The sequence below is a fragment of the Aedes aegypti genome, chromosome 3, assembly GCF_002204515.2.
Source record: "Aedes aegypti strain LVP_AGWG chromosome 3, AaegL5.0 Primary Assembly, whole genome shotgun sequence".
In the NCBI taxonomy this organism is placed as follows: Eukaryota; Metazoa; Arthropoda; class Insecta; order Diptera; family Culicidae; genus Aedes; species Aedes aegypti.
In genome coordinates this window covers 173,950,834-173,970,580 of record NC_035109.1, presented here as the reverse complement: position 1 = coordinate 173,970,580, position 19,747 = coordinate 173,950,834, and the positions used below count along the sequence as shown (strand labels likewise).

General features: G+C 40.7%; 1 protein-coding gene across 2 annotated transcripts; it reads left to right on the top strand.

Moving 5' to 3' along the window:
- Positions 1 to 191: 191 nt before the first annotated feature.
- LOC5567156 (protein CLEC16A) lies at positions 192 to 18,934 on the top strand. 2 transcript variants are annotated; one of them, XM_021852937.1, is made up of 11 exons: positions 192 to 605; positions 669 to 808; positions 12,013 to 12,391; positions 12,458 to 13,035; positions 13,090 to 13,299; positions 13,515 to 13,517; positions 13,628 to 13,747; positions 15,927 to 16,119; positions 16,179 to 16,444; positions 16,515 to 17,103; positions 18,260 to 18,934. In XM_021852937.1, exons 1-11 carry the CDS (start codon positions 403 to 405, stop codon positions 18,762 to 18,764), a joined length of 3,186 nt encoding a protein of 1,061 aa, XP_021708629.1. In that variant the 5' UTR covers positions 192 to 402; the 3' UTR covers positions 18,765 to 18,934. The 2 variants fall into 2 exon arrangements, with proteins under 2 accessions (XP_021708629.1, XP_001651585.1); XM_001651535.2 differs by lacking the exon at positions 13,515 to 13,517.
- The last annotated feature ends 813 nt before the right edge of the window (positions 18,935 to 19,747 follow it).

Genomic DNA, 19,747 nt, shown 5'->3' with positions numbered 1-19,747 from the left:
ATATACTTAATTTTGGGTAAAGTCAACTCAAAAATTAGGTAAAATGGGTTTTCCGTGTAGAGAAATTTTGTATCGGTTTCTCCCTCCCATGGTAACACCTAAACTGCTTTCAAAACTGCTCGAAATAAATATGATGACCAAATTTTTACCAATTTCTACCACTGTGGGCCTTTGTTGTTCTATTAACGATTGACAGCGATGTGTCAGACCAAAAGTAAATGTTCATGCAAAATTTTGTTGTTCTAAGTTTATTTTTTAATCGAATAAATTTAGATAAAATGGACTGCTAAACATGTAAAACCATATGAAAAACATCTAAAAACAGTGAAAAAAGTGTCAATCTATGGACTAGCAAGAAAAGTAGCAGAAATAAACGAATAATAGAAGCTCCAAACCAGGAAAATGTTCCGCAGTCGAAGCTGGTTTGGAGGGGGCTGGAATCGTCCGAAAAATCGCCTCTCACTGGATCACCTGAAGTATTTGTACAGCGTTCTGGAGCGGAACACTACCGTGTCGGAGAATAATCGCGGTCTTCTGGTGGAGTCCCTTCGTTGCATAGCCGAGATCCTCATTTGGGGCGATCAGAATGATTCATCCGTATTCGAGTAAGTAGAGAGAGAGGAAGGGTGGGATTAGTGACCTTCGTCTAATTCTGCTTCTTTGTACAGTTTCTTTTTAGAAAAGAATATGCTGTCGTATTTCTTGCACATTATGCGCCAGAAAAGCGGAGGGTCCAGCTTTGTTTGCGTTCAGCTGCTGCAAACGTTGAACATCCTGTTTGAAAACATTCGAAATGAAACGTCCCTGTGTAAGTATTTTTTGGGGTTCATGATAAGCAAGGTACACAACGAACTGGGTCGACACTCTTTATGACAAAGAAAAATCAATTCGTTAGGAAAGCTATCTAAGTTATGAGGGAATCGACAATTTTCGAGCTACAAGAATGTTATGCTAATTTTTGGACTAAGTATAATATAAATTCATATGTTTGGATCTCCTTGCGGCGAATGAACTGACTAATCAAGTTTAAAGCCTCACAAATAAATACAAAAAAAAAATGTTTGGATCAGAAACTAGTGCAAAATGTTTGTTTTTACCCTAGTGAATCCAATAATTAAGATGCGCATTTAACCCTTTCTTTCCCACAGCTTTGTTTGACAATTTATCAAAATGGCGTTTCTAAAAAAAGTGCTTGAACAAAAGTTGTTTCAAATAAGCTATATTATTCAAGACCACAATAAAAAAAAAGATTGTTTTTCAATAGTTCGTTGATTGTTTATCAACAGTTTGACCCTTAGGTCACTTATTTCGATGTTTTATAAGACAAATGAGCGTATAAATTTATTCCAATTATTATTGAGCTACTCGTACCAATTCGGTGAAAATCGGTAGATCTCCTGTGCTACCATGGGAAAGAGAGGGTTAAGCTCAAAGGCGAAATCTGTAAGGTAGACCATAGTTTGAAAGTCTTTAGAGGCACAGAGAGCCGTAGCGGTAAACGCGCAGCAAATTCGCAAGGGACGTCCACAAATGACGTAGCATTTATTTTGGCTAATTTTAGACACCCCCGTCCCCCATCGTAGCCTATTTTCCAATACCTAATACACAGAATATGGTTCGTAGCAAAGTCGTAGACTCCCACTCCCCCAAAAACGCTACGTCATTTATAGACGGTCCCCAAGACCGAGTTGTGGATCATAAATTCGAATTCCACTGGTCCAGGATCTTTTCGTGAAGGTATTTTTCTCCACTTTCCAGAGCATAGAATATACAAATACAAAAATGGTCAATTGGCAAAGAAAACTCTCAGTTAATAATTGTGGAAGTGCTCATTAGAACATTAAATTGAGAAGCAGACTCTGTCCCAATTGGGACGTAACACCCGAAAGAAGAAGACCACATTTTATAATGAGGCTTTGCGGTAGAAATACAAGCAATGTACACATTAAAAAAACATTTTTGCAGGGCTGGTAGCAGTTCTTTTTCCAGAGGTTTTGAAGTCTCTTTTTAACCAAAATGGTCTCTAAAGCAGGCTTTACAGTCTCATCTGATCAAAGAAATCATCTTCATATGGTGGAAAGATATTATTTTCAAGCCAAGAGCGCGTTGGAAAGATTCCATCTTTCAACCATCTTGAGATCATTGAGATTGAGTGATGATTGACTAACGCAATTAGGCGTAAGCAATATTTTTCTGACTAACTTTACTAAGCCAGAAAATTCGTGAATGCTGGTGAATTTGTGAAAAAAAAGAGCTGCAATTTCGCTTAATTACCGTGGAATACTAACTTCTATATGGTGGCGAAATTATCAGCCAGAGAGCTTTCGCGTATGCGGCCAAGCAGCTGGTATACGAGGTAAAAAAATGAATTAATATGGATACCTCGAATAGTATGCAAAAATATATTAAAATGATTTAGATAGAAATTCTCTGTATCAGACTTATTCATTTTGGTGGTTTTTATCCTTTTGAGGGTCTGCCATTGCCACATTTTGATCCTTGTTTGATGATGATAAAAATTACTCATTTTGCGTCTCGAACCTGCAACACCCGTATTGTTGAGTTGTTGAAGTCCTGCTCCTTTGCTCCTTTGGCCACATAAGATGAATATTATTGGGAAGAAAAGTGACCAATACCATCACTTTACCCGTCATAAAACCTGCGATTGTAGTAGTGAGAAGATTCATTTTTGACTCCCTCTTACCACTATATGCAAATACAAGGCACGTGGTACATTTGTCAAAACAGCGACAAGGACATTTAAAGATGCCTTATACGCGAATATCTAATCTAATCTAAGCGCTTGCGCAGCCAATATTGAAAAGCATCCTGGAAATACCTAAATTTATTCAGGTATTTTCTTGTCAGCATTAATATTTGCAGAACATCAACGATATGATACAAATATTAAAATGGCCAGGCCCACTGTGCAGACTTTGGGGTTGAAGATAATTGATAAAAATCATGACGATCAGGTTATTCACGCATGAATAAACTGATAGCCAAAACATTTTCAATTCAAAAAGGAAGAAACGGGGATGCCTTATATGCGAATATGAACCAATAGTGCTTATTTAATGCCTGTATGCATCACACGCAAAAAAATTGTGCGGTAAAAACTTCCATTTTAGGGGGTTAACTTGAGTGCTCGCACCGGCAATTTTCAGCAGACCAGAAATGCGCTTAATTTTACTATGTCTGTTACTACAGTAGTCGAAATCAGATTGTTGTCAAATGTACCAGTAATGTGGTGGAATGTACCGTAAACATAGTAAATTGGTCCGAAATTCCATGGTAGTTTCAAGAATGGGCATAGTCAGCTAAAATAGTAATTTTACCCACTGATTTTTTTCCGTGCAGGTCTAGAAGCATTAATGATGCAGTAATAGGGTTTCTATGCAGTAGAAGTGCTGTAATTAGGCGTGTAAGCATTTGTAGTGCTATTATAAAGCATGTATGCATTTGTGATGCTTATTAAGGTGAAACATCTCAGAATCCAAAGATGACCGGCACAATGGCCTACTTGTGCCCCTACTCACGATTTCAAAGGCACAAAACTGGAGAAATAGTTGGCAAACGTTTCTGATCTTCTTATTTTAAGCTTCCTGCTAGTGCACAAAGCAAACATAAAAAGTGCACGGTTGTTGGATGCTTTTTTTTGCGAGATTTGTGCCTTTGAAGTTTTAGTGCAATCTTAGAAGTTGATTCAAAACTGTTTCACCTTAAGGGCTTATTTTTAGTGCTTATGGTTACTTGGGTAAACACAGGCTGTTTCTATTGAAAACTGATAGAAACGGACACTTTTCACTTATTCATTTATTTAGTTAACATATAATAGATAATACTGAATCAACAATTTCACGCCACAATACTCGGTTCGTGGCCGCATCTCTCTATCCTCGGTTCTGCCCCACGCTCGCCAAATCGATACGCACTTGATCCGCCCACATAGCTCGCTGCGCTCCACGTCTTCTTCCGAAGCGAACACCATCTTTGCGGGGTTGCTGTCCGGCATTCTTGCAACATGCCCTGCCCATCGTATCCTTCCAGCTTTGGCCACCTTCTGGATACTGGGTTCGCCGTTGAGTTGGGCGAGCTCGTGGTTCATCCTTCGCCGACACACACCGTTTTCCTGCACACCGCCAAAGATCGTCCTAAGCACCCGACGCTCGAAGACTCCAAGTGCTTGCAGGTCCTCCTCCAGCATCGTCCACGTTTCACGCCCGTACTACAGGCCTTATGAGCGTTTTGTACGTGGTACATTTGGTGCGGGCGTGATTTTTTTTGACTGCAGTTTCTTGTGGAGGCTATAGTACTACTTCCACTGATGATGCGCCTTCGTATTTCACGGCTAACGTTATTTTCAGCCGTCACTAAGGATCCAAGGTAGACGAACTCGTCGACCACCTCGAACGTATCCCCGTCTATTGTAACATTGCTACCTAGGCGAGCCCTGTGGCGCTCGGCCCCACTAGCTAACATGTACTTTGTCTTGGCCGCATTCACCACCAGTCCAACCTTTGCTGCTTCGCATTTTAGGCGGGTCACGGGTGGCACAGGTCTGCCACCTTTTCAAATGTTCGGCCGACAATGTCCCGCGACAATCATCCGCGAAGCAAACAAATTGACTGGATTTTGTAAAAATCGTACCTCGGCTGTTGAGCCCGGCTCTCCACATAACACCTTCTAGCGCAATATTGAACAATAGGCACGAAAGTCCATCACCTTGTCCCCGGCGGGACTTAAACGAACTGGAGTGTTCGCCTGAAACCTTAACACAATTTTGCACACCTTCCATCGTCGCTCTTATCAGCCTCGCGAGCTTCCCGGGGAAGCTGTTCTCGTCTGATTTCCATAGCTCTACGCGGTCGATACTATCGTATGCCGCCTTAAAATCGATAAAAAGGTGATGCGTTGGGAACTGGTATTCACGACATTTTTGGAAGATTTGCTGTACAGTAAAGATCTAGTCCGTTGTCGATCGGCCGTCAACCAAGCCGGCTTGATAACTTCCCACGAACTCGCTTACTATAGGTAATAGACGGCGGAAGATGATCTGGGATAATACTTTGTAGGCCGCATTTAGAATGGTGATCGCTCGAAAGTTCTTACAATCTAACTTATCGCCTTTCTTGTAGATGGGGCATATTACCCCTTCCTTCCACTCCTCAGGTAGCTGTTCTGTTTCCCAGATTGTGCCTATCAGCCGGTGCAAAGAAATGGCCAGCCTCTCCGGACCCATCTTTATGAGTTCAGCTCCGATACCATCCTTACCAGCAGCTTTATTGTTCTTGAGCTGGTGAATGGCATCCTTAACCTCCCTCAAAGTAGGCGCTGGTTGGTTTCCATCCTCCGCAGTACCGACGAAGGCATGTCATCCGTTGCCCCGACCTTTATTGCCTGTGCTCTCAGCGCCATTCAGGTGCTCGTCGAAGTGCTGCTTCCACGTTTCGATCACCTCACGCTCGTCCGTCAAAATGCTCCCATCCTTATCCCTGCACATCTCAGCTAGCGGCACGAAGCCGTTGCGGGAAGCGTTGAGCTTCTGATAGAACTAACGCGTTTCTTGAGACCGGCACAGCTGTTCCATCTCCTCGCACTCCGTCTCCTCCAGGCGGCGTTTTTTCTCCCGAAAGAGGCGGGTCTGCTGTTGCCGTTTCCGTCTATAGCGTTCCACGTTCTGCCGGGTCCCTTGCTGCAGCATGACCGCCCACGCTGCATTCTTCTCCTCCAAAACCTCCTGGCACTCCTCGTCGAACCAATCGTTGTCGACTCCGTCCCACGTACCCGACGTTACTCTCAGCTGCATCGTTGATGGCTGCTTTTACTGTTCTCCAGCAGTCCTCAAGAGGGGCTCCATCCAAGCTCACCCTCTTCCGGTAATGCAGCTTCGAGGTACTGCGCGTAAGCCTCTGCGACATCCGGTTGCTTAAGCCGCTCTAGGTCATACCGGGGCGGCCGCCGGTACCGTACGCTGTTAACGACGGAGAGTTTTGGGCGCAGCTTGACCATCACCAGATAGTGATCAGAACGTGGTCGATTTGCGATTCTGTCTGCTGTGGTGATCTCCAGGTGTATCGGTATGAAAGGCTGTGCTGGAAGTAGGTGCTACGAATGGCCATATTCTTGGAGGCGGCGAAATCAATTAGCCGTAGGCCGTTTTCGTTCGTCAGCCGGTGGGCGATGAACTTTCCAATCGTCGGTTTGAACTCCTCCTACTGGCCAACCTGAGCGTTTAGATCTCCTATGATGATTTTGACGTCGTGGCTTGGGCAGCTGTCGTACTCGCGTTCGAGCTGCGCATAAAAAGTCTTTATCATCATCAGTGCTTCCGGAGTGAGGGCTGTGCACGTTTATTATGCTGAAGTTGAAGAACCGGTCTTTGAGCCTCAACTTGCACATTCTCTCATTGATCGGCCACCACCCAATCACGCGCCTCTGCATATCACCCATCACTATAAAAGCTGTTCCCAGCTCATGTGTGTTGCCGCAGCTCTGGTAGATGGTATGATTACCTCTAAACGTTCGCACCATTGATCCCTTCCAACACACTTCCTGCAACGCTACTAAGCCGAATCCTTCAGCACGTCGGCGAGTATGCGTGTGCTCCCGATGAAGTTGAGAGATTTACAGTTCCACGTACCGAGCTTCCAATCGCTAGTCCCTTTACATCGCTGTGGTCTTCGCCGATTGTCCCGGTTCGTATTCTCTCGTTGACTATTCGTTGCTTGATGTTTTTACGACTGGCTTGCAGGGCCTGACACCAACCCCCTAGATTTCCGGAGGACCATTACCCCTAAATGTTCGGAGGACCATAGTGCACAGTTTAGCTTTGAGTCCTCCTCTGGCACTCGGACGATGATCAGCCGCCTCTGACATGGGGAACAGACGCTGTTGTGAGCCGCTCCTAACATGGAGTACAGTCGCTCAAGGTTTGCAGAAGCAAAAGCAAACCCCCCCTTCCCTGTCAGCATACGACCAAAGTTCCCACCGGGGGTTGGTTACCCGATCTTCCCTAAGGTTACTCGTACCCCGGCCAATACCGCGAAGAGGTAGGGATAGGAGTTGCTGGGCAAGAGGCTAAGGACCGCACAGAGGGGCTATTTTATTCCTTCAGGTACGCGAGGTACCAATGGTACGCCATATCCAGCCATTTACCAACCTACAGCTACATTATGACATAAAAATAGTATTGATCGACACAATAGTTATTTTATAATAAACATTTGAACACATAACTTCTCTTAAATGAGCGGAATCTGGTGCACTGTTGGTACAAACGTTTCTTCTGGAATGCTGGAGAGAGGGGTAGTGTTACGGTTGAAACAAAAATTTTAAATTTTCCATACAAAAGGAGGGAAGGGGGTCTGAAATTGACAAATTTTGCGTTATGTAATATTTGAATCATCACAAGTCACTTTTCAGTGACATGGTCACTAAAAAGTCACTATTTCCAACAAAAAGTCACTAAAGTTACTTTTTTCAGGAAAATGCTAAGGGCCCATTCACAAATTTCATAACGCTGGAGGGGGTGGGTGGGTGCTCTTGGAATATTACAGTTCATACAAAATTTGTACAATATTCATACAAAATGCGTTACGAGGGGGTGGGTGGGTGTCAAAAATGGTAATTTTCAGCGTTATGAAATTTGTGAATTGACCCTAACTAAAGTCACTTTTTTCGAGATCTGGTGGAATGTCTAACATTTTGCGGTAATCCACTTCGTGGTGCACTATTTCGCGGTATGACGTTTCGCTGTTAGTACCGTTTGGCGGTATGCCATTTGGCGATCAGTACCATTTCGCGGTGTACCGTTTCGCGGCTTGTACCGGAATGTTTTACATTAAAAGTGTAATTCGAAGGAACAGCCTGTACTCAAAAGAAGGGAAAATAACTGATGAAAATGTTATCAGTGATTTTGCCAACAATTAGTCGTACAACTCGTACGAAAATACTTTGTTCTTAAGAAGGCAAGAACACCCATGAAATGTTAGTAGTTACAACGGTGGGCTTCGTGGCCTTGCGGTTAGCGGCGTCAGTCGTTTAGGCGTATTGTGCCATGAAGTGTGGGTTCGATTCCCGCTCCAGTCGGTGGAAACTTTTCGTCAAACGAAAAATTCATCGCTGGGCTACTGGGTGTTCTGTGTTGTCCGTTGCCTAATGTTCGTGATTGTTCAGTCTGTGCAGCCTTTGGCTGAAGACGGTGTAAATTGTCTCTCTTAACAGTGAAAAAGCAAATAAAAAATAACCGTGACAGAAGTCAAAATCTCGAATAAAAATGATATATGAAATACGCCAGTTTTCAATTTAGAAACAGAACAAAAAATGTGTTTTGAAGAAGACTCTTGATGAGCGTATTATAAGCTTCATAGGCAATAAATATGAGAAAAGCAAGTTTTAAAAGAAAAGCCTACGATCACAGATACAGATTTTTATGCTAGAACAAAAATTTTCTGAAAACCTTTGTAAATATTCAAACCCGTTGAAATCACTTGCGCAGGCCTATTGCGTTAAACAGTGGTAAATATAAGTATCTTGAAATATTTCCTATTCACTACTGACATCAAAAATATTGAAATTTAGCATGACATAATGTGTGTACCATCCCTTAGAAATTACATTAGACCTGCTAACCAATAAACAATACATTACGTTTTTTACACGACTTTGGTCAACTATTTCTATACAAGAAATAAAACACTTTTTCTATAATGAATGCTAGAACGTTGTTGGACGCTAACAATTAATGAATAGTGGTATCAGTGGCTATTCTCTAACGTCAAATCCACTAATTAATGAATTTTAACAACAAATATGCGATTTCTACCGTTTACTGTTTACTTTATAATCTAAGCATAAATTAGTCATTTTCAAGGTAGTTGATCAGATACAACGTGAGTTTACGAGTCGCCGCTGAGAGATGTGATTATTTTCAATAATTCAGTTGATCGGTTCCCAGCCAAACTTCGCACGCGTCGGACGTACTTCTTTGCCTTTCTCATTTTCGACTGCAGTTTGTGGAAAATGTGCAGTGCGCGATATAACACTCTACTGGTGGACTTTAGTGTTCTCCCCGTTCGCCCTGATGTGGCAAAAATGTGCAGCAATTTTTGGAGCATAAAATAAAGCTCTAGCTTACTGATCTCAAGAGCATACAATTGCATCACACGTGCAATTATGTGCTCATCGAAAAGAAATCAAAAGAAATTGTGTCTCGGTACCAATTAGAACATAATTGGAAAAGAACAATGCTGTGTGGCAACACGAAATTTCGAATTCCGGTTTATATCGATTGTGACGCAGGGACGGTCCGAATCCACGACCTCCCACCGTCAATGAGTCAAGTTTCAATCGTTGACCACATGATGAAGTATGGAGAGGTAATCTCCATTAGAAGTGAGAAGTGGAAGCACTACTTTCCCGGAATTTCAAACGGAGTGCGATTACTCAGGATGAATTTACTTCGAGACAACCGGCAAACAGAACCTTCTCCTGTTCATGCAAATGACCAAGCTGAAGCGAAACAACAAAACGACGACGACAATGACGACGACTGGACTGATGATGACAATTGCCCATTGCACGGTGACGTCATCAGAAATTCGTTCTCTTTCCCTCCTTCGGAAAATCTGAAAACAACGGTGCCAGTACCTGTCAAAGTTGACAGGTACTGGCACCATTGTTTTCAAGTTTTGTTGAAGAGCGAAATAGAAAGAATTTCGCCGTGAAATGCCTAATGGATCAAACTCATCCACAGAACACAATGAGTCTACAAATAAGCGAGGCGATCGAGGCGGGTCAACGAGAAGAGTGCAACAAAAAAGGCTTGCTCTGATCAGTGTTCCCCAAAAACTGATCATACGGAAGTTAAAAAGAGTTTATCGAGTAATAAACTTGCAAAGAGTTTGAATTTGTGTATTAGTAATAGGAACTGAGAATCGGCTCTGTGATGCTGTGTACGGCGTGTAAGCCTTCAAATAAACGAAACAGGGAAACAAACAATCATTTGGAGTATAGATATTTGTTGCAGTACGCGTGAAATCATATTCTAATTCTCTATGTACGACATTCATCTGATTCGGGTTAAAAACTACAAATTGAACTTTAATAGGGTAGGTGTACCAGTTATGGCCATAGTGGTTCCCTATTTTGCCATACGTGATAACTTGAATGTCTCAACATTTTGAAACGTTTTTTTGTGTTTTAGCAGTAAGATATAGGATATATCTTGATGTTAAAACATTCGAAAATATTAAAAATTTGAAAGTTATTCAAATTTTGCATATGGCTAAATAGGGAACCACTATGGCAATAACTGGTACAATTTCCCTACTTGACTTTTGCAAAAAAAAATAAAATACTAAAATCACTAGTAAGGCAAGATAAGCAACACTCTAAACTCTAATATGTTTAAAGGTATTTGCTCGCCTTACTAGTGATTTTAGTATTTTTTTTTTTTTGCTGAACTGCCCATAAACACATGTCAGTCTCAAGTTTGCTTGGATTCCTATTCACATTGGACAACTATGCGTTTATGGGCAGTAAAGTGAAGTGTTAAAGTTCAATTTGTAGTTTTAAACATACTCTAATAATCCCTCCCCTAAATTGAATATAAAAAGTGTAGTGATTCGGGTTGTTTCGAGTTCGTCAATAATCAATTGTGTTCTGGAGTTTGTAGCGTACCGCTTACGAATCAAATATAGCGCGTTCGGTAAAATGATCCAACCCCTGTCGTTATACGGCCAAAAGGCCAATCGATTATTGACTAGGCTAAGAAGCAGCAGCAGAAAACTCTGTGATCTGGTAGAAACCATAGGTAGTTTCGTTTTACATTTAAATCCCGAAAGTTGAAACAAAGCTAAAATCTAGAAAACCCCAAGTGAATCATAAAAGAGTTATTGTTTATTTGCAAGAAATGATATAATTTTAGAGGAATTCTGCAACAAATTTAACATGAGTTTCTATTTTTCGTTTGTTTTTGAACTTTGAATCCCGTCAGGATTTTTTTTCAAAATGTTCTGAAATTCATTCACAATTTTGTATACAACCAAAAATTTTCCCTCGATTTATTCCACAGATTTGTTAGGAAATGCTTCAAGTAATTCGTTTTGCATTTCTACTTCAAAATCTTGAATGAATTTTTGCCAGTAAGTTCCTCATGAACAGGAATTTTGCAAAACAAATCTATCACGAGTTTGTTTACCAGAGCTCATGAATTTGATTTTTTTGTTTTTGACTGAATTCAGAAATATAACATAGTAACCTATATTAAGCTAATGTTCGTCTAGTAAAATATGGTAAATGAAATACCAAATGCGCTATCTTTTTAATTATTTATGACAATCAAGTCTTATCTCGGACAGATAACTGTTGAGAAAGATTTGAAATTACTGCAGTTCTCTACATTCTCAATAGTACACACATAGAACGTATTTTCAATTCTAGTCATTTTTATGGCAAATACTTGTAGTTTTCAAGTCACTATTTGGTCGCTTTTTCGATCATTTTGGTCACTAAAGGTCACTATTATTTTGCTGTCTGACTGCTATCAGCCCTGCTATTGAATTTTCGGCAGCTTTTAATGGGGATTAATAGAGTTAAATATACCAAGGTCATTAGACAGAGAACAGTATGACGTCAGAAAGAGGTAGACACAACAAATACATATTAGATCTATTCTAGCTCATTCGTCCTTATGATAAATAAGCCCAGTTAAATATATGATCTTCTAGTATAACAAAATATATTTCATTCACATAAATCAAGAATATACCCTTCAGGAAGACTATTGGGTTTATTCTACGAGTGGCATGAAGTGAGAATTGTCGGTCTCGTGTAGCGAGGTGACATTTGTCGACTTGAGTGAAGTTACTCGCCGTATAAATCAAATGGAGAGTCACTTCACTCGAGTCGAGAACTGCCACCTCGCTATACGACAACGATAATTCTCACCTCATACCACTCGTAGAATGAACTCATATGTTTAATGGCACAAATTCCTTCTATTTTTAGATTACCTCCTTAGCAACAACCTCGTGAACTCGATAATCGTCCACAAGTTTGACTTCTCCGACGAAGATGTGATGGGATACTACATACTGTTCCTGAAGACCCTCAGCTTGAAGCTGAACACGCACACGATACACTTCTTCTACAACGAGCATACGAACGACTTCCCGCTGTACACCGAAGCAATCAAGTTCTTCAACCATCCGGAATCGATGGTTCGTATTGCAGTGCGTACCATCACGTTGAACGTGTACCGCGTGCAGAACCCGAACATGTTACAGTTTATTCGGGATAAAACCGCTGCACCTTACTTCAGTAATTTGGTTTGGTTCATCGGGAAGCACATTTTGGAATTGGATGCATGCGTGCGGAATGATATCGAGTAAGTTGAATTGAACATTTTTTGAAGATTCGTTATAGCTAAAGTCTTAATAATTTCACATTGTAGTCATCAATCGCAGCATCGATTGGCTAATCTGGTTGCAGAGCATCTGGATCACCTGCACTATCTGAATGATATTCTTTGTCTGGATATAGCAGACCTCAACGCAGTGCTCACCGAGCATTTACTCCACAAACTGCTGGTTCCGTTGTACATATTTTCCCTAACACCTTCGCCACCCATTTCGATGGCTGTTGTAACTAGAAATCTAGCGGCTGTGCTTAACAAAGTGGTCGACATCGACATCAAAGAGATGAACAATCCTCGAGTGTCCAGCGTGGTAGCCCTGTTCCTACTATCGCTCGTGTTTCTTGTGATAACTCATAGACCACTAATTAATGCTTTGACCTGGGTTATACTAAATGCCGATCATACGGTGTTTAAGGAAGGAGCAGCCCAGATCCTTAATTCATACATTGAAAATCGCGAAGTCGTCGCTCTAGGATTTGGTCAACCTGTCGAAAGTTTGGAAGAAGCTTTGGAAAGTTCTGCAGCTTCCTCCAGTTCCTACAATTATGATCAAAGTGTGGACGAAGGAAACAGTAGTAGCAGTACGTCTACCAATCATGATCAACAAATATCAGGTAACTTGTGCTCAGCTTAACCACTTGACGAGTTTTATAAAAATCTGCTTTCAGAATCACCAAGTCCACCGACGTTATCGGACGAAATCGAAAAAGTCAACATTACCGATGAAGAGAAAGAGAAGCTATTGCTCAATGCATATCGTACGCCAGAAACCAATAGACCGTTCCTAGATATGGTACTTTCATCTTTGGACTGTACCGAGAACGATTATCTTGCGCTGCTAGCTCTGTGCCTATTGTACGCATTGGCAAACAACAAAGGTACGCGATGAGCATGCGTTTATATTATTCAGCTTTGAACATTTGTAGATCTAGAATCTAACAATATCATAGAATCGCTCGAATAATACAAAATGCGTTGACAGTAATTCCATTCTCGCTTATCATCCTCACTGCTATGCAATAACTGTCTGCTCAAAAACCTGAACTTGCACCATTTCTATGGATCTCAAACCTATGGCAATGTCGAACGGTAGATGGTTGGTTATTTACTCTTTATCCTATTTTATTAGTGTTTGCGAATATTATATTTTGAAATTATATTTAGATTTTTTTAAGAATGAGATTTAATGTTTCTTTGATATTACAGGGGTCAATGCGGAGTGGCTAGAAATAGTGTTGAATCGTTCATCACCATCCGGATGCTCCAAGTACAACATTATACTCATTGAGAAACTACTGCAGATAATCACACTGTCCAGTCAACCATGTAAGTCGTTTGAAATTATACGAAAGATTCGCAAAAACAGCCGTTTCAGTTAGATTTTGTAACCGATTTGCTCTAAAAGTGCAGCGAGATTTTTATTACAATGTTTAATTATTTCAAAGTTATAAATATAGGAGCGAGCATAATCATGGATTGTCATCAAGAAGGGTGATCTCATGAACAGAAAGATAGTTCGATCGGCATAAAAATTGAGCTTTTGCGTATAATTAATGAATAAACAGTTGACCAAAATTTGGTCAAGATCCGTACTGCCCCTCTTTGCACAACAGTCCCATGTTGGAAAACGACAAACTGAGAAAAAGACGATTGAAATGTGGAAACAATTTCGCTCCATTTTGAGTCTTTATTTGGCCTAAAATGTGTTAAATTGCTACATATCACTGTTTGTTGAGTACACGAACAAACCTAATAAATTTCTTTTGAATTCAAGTTGAAAATTTGTCTTAAAATGCACAAAAATCGTAGCGAGACTGTTATGCGATTATATACAATATAATATACCAATGTAATTGCATACCAGTCCCATCATGTTCATCGGCTCGTTCGACAGCTACTAAAACACTCATTGTTATTAATGCACTGGTTGTTTCATTTGCTATTTATGTTGTTTGGCCGTAAAAATTTAGTTATTATAGTACAGTCAACTCTCCGTAACTCGATATTAAGGCGACTATCGAGTTGGGGAAATATCGTTTTGAAGAACACAAAATCAGGGTAACTTTGGTTAAAGGGACCATCGAGGTATCCATGAAAACCCACATTTACTACACATTCTATGACTCGATATCGAGATACGGAATAGCGAGTTACGGATAGTATACTGTATGTCCATAGATGAATCACCAGATAAAAAAACATCGGATTGAATGATTTCTCAAAACACACGTTATGATGTATAATGCGCTTACAGTCATGAGAGACCCAGATGATCATCTTTTGGATAATGCGGAAATGGAATCCGATGGAAATGATTCGAGATGTTCCAGAACAACTTAGCTAATCTGTTATATGGGAGATCCAGAATGACGAAACAAATTTTTCAGGCAACTTCTGTAAGCCTTGACCGCAGATCTAAAATACAGTGGCTCGTAGGATGTGTCGAGCCAAAGTCTTTCTATATTCTCCTAATAAGCAGATGAAGAAGACGATGTTGTTTCTGATTGTTTTTATATGGAAATCTTGCTTTCGCATTGCAAAAATTTTATTTTGCACAATTACAAGCAAGTACTCCTTAAGTCAATTTTACCAGTTATCGAAAAACGCAAAAATAAGTTTTAGTTCGATATTCCTGAGCACCAGCAAAGAATCATTACAAAATTTAAATAAAAAATGTAAAACGAACTTTATTTTATTTTATTTTGTGTTGCTCATTAGTTTTTATTCCCCTCTTACCACCCAAATGGTTACCTACGGACATAAAAGAAGGTTAACATTTGTATAAGCCTTATTTAAAATGAAAATTTGTAATGCATCGTAATTGAAAATACATAATTATGTGTAATATCCACTAATTTAAAAATATTTTCCAAACAACGTGAATACATGACATTTACAATGTCGTAAGCAATTGTGTATTAAATACAGTCAAACCTCCATGAGTCGATATCTGAAGGAATCATAGACTCATGGAAACATCGAGTCATGGAACAGAAATGCTTTGGAAAGCTGTTTGAGCGTATAATCATAGTTACCATGAAATTTTGTTTAAGTATGGTTCCATGAGTCGATATTGAGACATAGAACATCGACTCATGGAGGTTTCACTGTATAATTGATTTCCCTTTACTTCGCTACACATCAGTGAATAGCTAGTAGTATCGAGAGTCCGAATGTAGTACTAGAAGTGGTACCCATTCTGAGCCCGATCACTATACGGACTTTGATGTGACTGTTATGCGAATATTTTCAAGATGGGACAACACAAATGGGGTTTGTTTTAGTACAAGTTAGGAACAAAGGCTACTTTTTTAGCAGTTTTTATCGATCTTCTGACGATGTTGAGTTGATTTATGCAAAAAACGCAAATCGGTCAAAAGTCGACATGGGACTGTTATGCGATTATGGGCAGCGTAATGCTAGATGATTACACGTGCTGTGAAATGTTCCAGTTATACCCGATGCAAATAGTCATCTATTAATAAGATAATGTATCTATTTCCAGCATGTCGTATCCGACTAGTCACAATTGACCTAACGTTGAAATTGCTGTCGCAAATCATCGGCATTGGCACAAGCAACGTGAATATCAGCGACCTACACAAGCAGACCATATTTTCGGCTCGGAACCAAAGCATGACAGTTCTGAGAAACTTCTACAAATCGGAAGACATCTTTCTGGATTTGTTCGAGGATGAGTAAGTTGAATGTCTATTTCGGTCGTATAACGAGACTCACCGTCACTTCCATTTCACAGGTACAACGAAATGGTAAAGTCCGTCTTGAACGTGGAATTCCTGTGCAACGACTCAACCATTCTACTACCGCCGACGGGGACGCCTCTGACGGGAATCGGATTCACCAGGCGATTGCCTTGTGGTGAGGTGGAAAAGGCGCGTCGGGCCATCCGGGTGTTCTTTCTGCTGCGGCGAATGTGTCAAAGCATCAACGGCGAAAAGGAAATGCTATTGCCTCTGACGAACCCCAATCAATGTGTACAAATCGATAACGCTCTTGATTTAAGTAAGATGATCGAATTGGGCTTGTGTTTGAACATCGGCCATTGATCCTATAACCATATGTACATTTCCAGATAACAGCGACTTGATAGCCTGTACTGTGATAATGCGTGATGGAACCAAGTATCGTCGGTTTCTAGTCATGCATATCCTTCAGCTTATCCTGGTGGAACCTGACAGTAAACGGCTAGGATGGGGTGTGGCCAAATTCGTTGGATTTTTGCAGGACGTTGAGGTGAATGGAGATAAAGAGGATTCCAGGAGTCTACATCTCACCATTCATAGAGGTGGTGCCACAAACAATCGCACCCCAATATTGTCCGCCAAATTTATGTTCGATGACCACATTCGTTGCATGGCAGCGAAACAAAGACTCACCAAAGGCCGCAGCAAGGCACGTCAGAAGAAAATGTTCCAAATTGCACAGCTCTTGGAAATACCAGGACAACTGAATGACGCTCAGTTTCCTTCGTCGGCATCTTCAAGTTCGTCGGGTTCCGGTGGAATGGCGAGACCAAGTAGTGGAAGACAGCCGCGGGAACATCGACCGCTATTCTCCACGGCGAACCGAGTACCTGGAGTCGCTTCCGCTCTGAGACGGGACAGTATGCCTTCGGGAAGCGTTAGCAGAGTGCAGTTGAACGCAAGTCGTTCGATAGATGGGTAAATGATGTTTTGTTGAAAGACGAATATGTTAAAATTTGGATTTCCGTTTGCAATATTAAAATGATGATGAACATATAAGTTAACATTATTATGCAGACCTGAAATGACAAAAATCCACATTTTTGTTTAAAATGTATTGCTTTGGACCCCAGAAACTAATCAATAGTTTTGAGAAAAATCGATAAAAGGCTAAAATCATAGACGCAACATCTAAAAGGTTGCTCAACATGCGGGGCGTTTAAAATAATTCTGAAAAACTTAATTTGATCACATTTCTTCCTTTAACATGTTTTCTTCAAAACTTTGATCGGGTTTTCCTTTACGATTGAAGCGCTTAAAAAAGTGCTTAAACAAACAATATTTCAAATGGGCTAAATCTTTCGAAACCAGTTTAAATATTTTAGCTGTTTTTAATAGAGTTAATAAATAATTTTACTATTGAAACAGTGAGGTGACTTTTGGATTAAACTAAAGAGTATGGAATCACTTCATCACTAATTAACACACTCCCCGTGGTGATTGTGGAGATGCAGAGGTATTCTCGGTCTCTAGAAGCAGCAATCACTACACACTAAAATTCCTTTCCCATTCCACCCCTGATTCATTTGAATCTGAGTGCAATTCTTACCAGTTCCGATTAATCACTGAGTAGCAACCATTGACATGTACAGTCAATCTATGCTATGCACCTTATGGGGTATGTCATAATGGTCGTTTGTCATAACTTCAAAGAAAGCCTTTGCAGTGGTACAGTATTGTACTGTACCACTGAAATGTCTTTCTTTGAAGTTATGACAAACGACCAGTATGACATACATTATGCGAAATAGCATTAGGCGAAACGGGGTGAAACGTAATTAAAGTTCAATAATCACTAATTTTGGTGTTTTGTTAGACAATTATATGCCCATTTCTCCACACATTTGTCTCATTTTTCCATTAAAACTTCAGCGGATTAGGTTTTATAGATTTTGGTAAAGTTGCACAATTTATAATTTATTTAATTGAAATTTCCATTCATTGCTTCTGGAGTCCATAACAAGAAATCCCAAGTAAAGTTTGGGTTTTACAGATAGACTATTTTTGTATAAAGGTGTTCCCGCATCAATTTACAATATCCATATGTATTGTCACATTCGATTTTCTTTTTTAGCGATTCTACCGGAGCACGCCGGAAGAGCACCAACCCTGTGACTGCTCGGCGGGACTCCAGTCAACCGATAGCCGTCAGCGTAGTAAAGTCTCGTGAAACCTCTCGAAACAGGACCGGAGGAACGCCCAGGTCACGTGAATCCAGTCCTCGTGTACCGAGACCTCGTTCAGAGGAAATACCGTTAGAAGATTTTCGCCGTTCGCAGAACGCAAGTCCCGTTTCGCGAAACTCCTCAAACGCTCCCTCCCGGTCACATACCCCTTCTCGATTGACGCTGGAACCAGTGGGGATGGTTGTACCCAATGCGAGCGGCCAATTAGCAAGCAGTAGTAATGGAAGTGGTGTCATTTTGTCTAAAGATGTCACCGTTCCAACAGTGGTGACCGTGAATTCCAGCTCTACCACGATTACCCTTCCCGTAGAGTTGAGTCCCACCTCCGAGGAAACGTCGTTCATCGCTAGCGAAGAGCGGCAAAAGAAGCGGGGTGCTATCGAAACGGTATGAACCGTACAATGAGCTTCGGGGTCAAATCCGTGGGTAGTTTAAAATTGTTTTCGTTTTAATTTTTTAACCAATGTCAGGACTAAATAAAAATTTTATCATTGTGTAACTTATGTGGCAAAAGAACCGGTTTATCTAGCGGAATAAAGAGTCTTATTTACGTTCGTCAACTATTTGTATCGTCTATTTATATAAATTGAATTCCATATTGCCTTCGTTGTTGGCTCATTGATGACAAACGAGATTGTCACAAGTCACAAAAAAGAACACATCTTAACTTGAAACACGACCTACACATCAACGGCACTAACCTCCTTATGCCTTTATCTGCAACCATATACTTCGTTTCGGTTAAACTAATGATCAAACCTGTCCTCGCTGTGTCTTTTTCCAAGAAGATCTCATTTACAGCTCTCTTTTGTGACGTTAGACGGATTAGAAGGAGACGCTCTTTTGAATTTACCGTTTGACATGGCACTCGAGGGAGCGATTAGGAGATCTGACGTGCAGAGAAACAGCATGGCACGATCATCACATGGTCGCGTATCCCAAGCCACCACTAACGCGCTAGTTCGCCTTTTAGGGCTTAAAGGGCTATTATACGGCTAATATAGTGCATGTCAGCTCTATATTAGCACGCAGGGCCAATTAAAGTGCTATATGATTACTTAGGATGCTTTTTCACTTTGAGGACAACATCTACTTCATCCTTCGCCCCTCTAAAGAGATATGCAGAGAGGATAGGCCTGACTATAAATTCTACCAACACGAAATACATGGCTGCAGGTAGAGATAGAGACAGGTCTAGTGGTGTTGCTGAAGTAGTGTTTGACGGGGTTGTTTGAAGTGTTGAAGAAGTTGATGCTCTTGGAACATTTGTGACAATGGACAATAGTTACGCGTTACTGCTTTAGGTTCATATTTCCTAAACTAGTAATTGAAAAGTTTAGTAACGGCTATTAGAGTACAGCTGTTCACTAGGGACG

What these genes read in the sequence shown, in the direction of transcription:
- LOC5567156 (XM_021852937.1), top strand. Translation starts at nt 403, where the DNA reads ATGTTCCGCAGTCGAAGCTGGTTTGGAGGGGGCTGGAATCGTCCGAAA. An exon ending in TCATGATCAACAAATATCAG is followed by an intron (nt 13,036 to 13,089) that starts GTAACTTGTGCT and finishes ATCTGCTTTCAG; the next exon opens with AATCACCAAGTCCACCGACG. An exon ending in CGATAACGCTCTTGATTTAA is followed by an intron (nt 16,445 to 16,514) that starts GTAAGATGATCG and finishes GTACATTTCCAG; the next exon opens with ATAACAGCGACTTGATAGCC.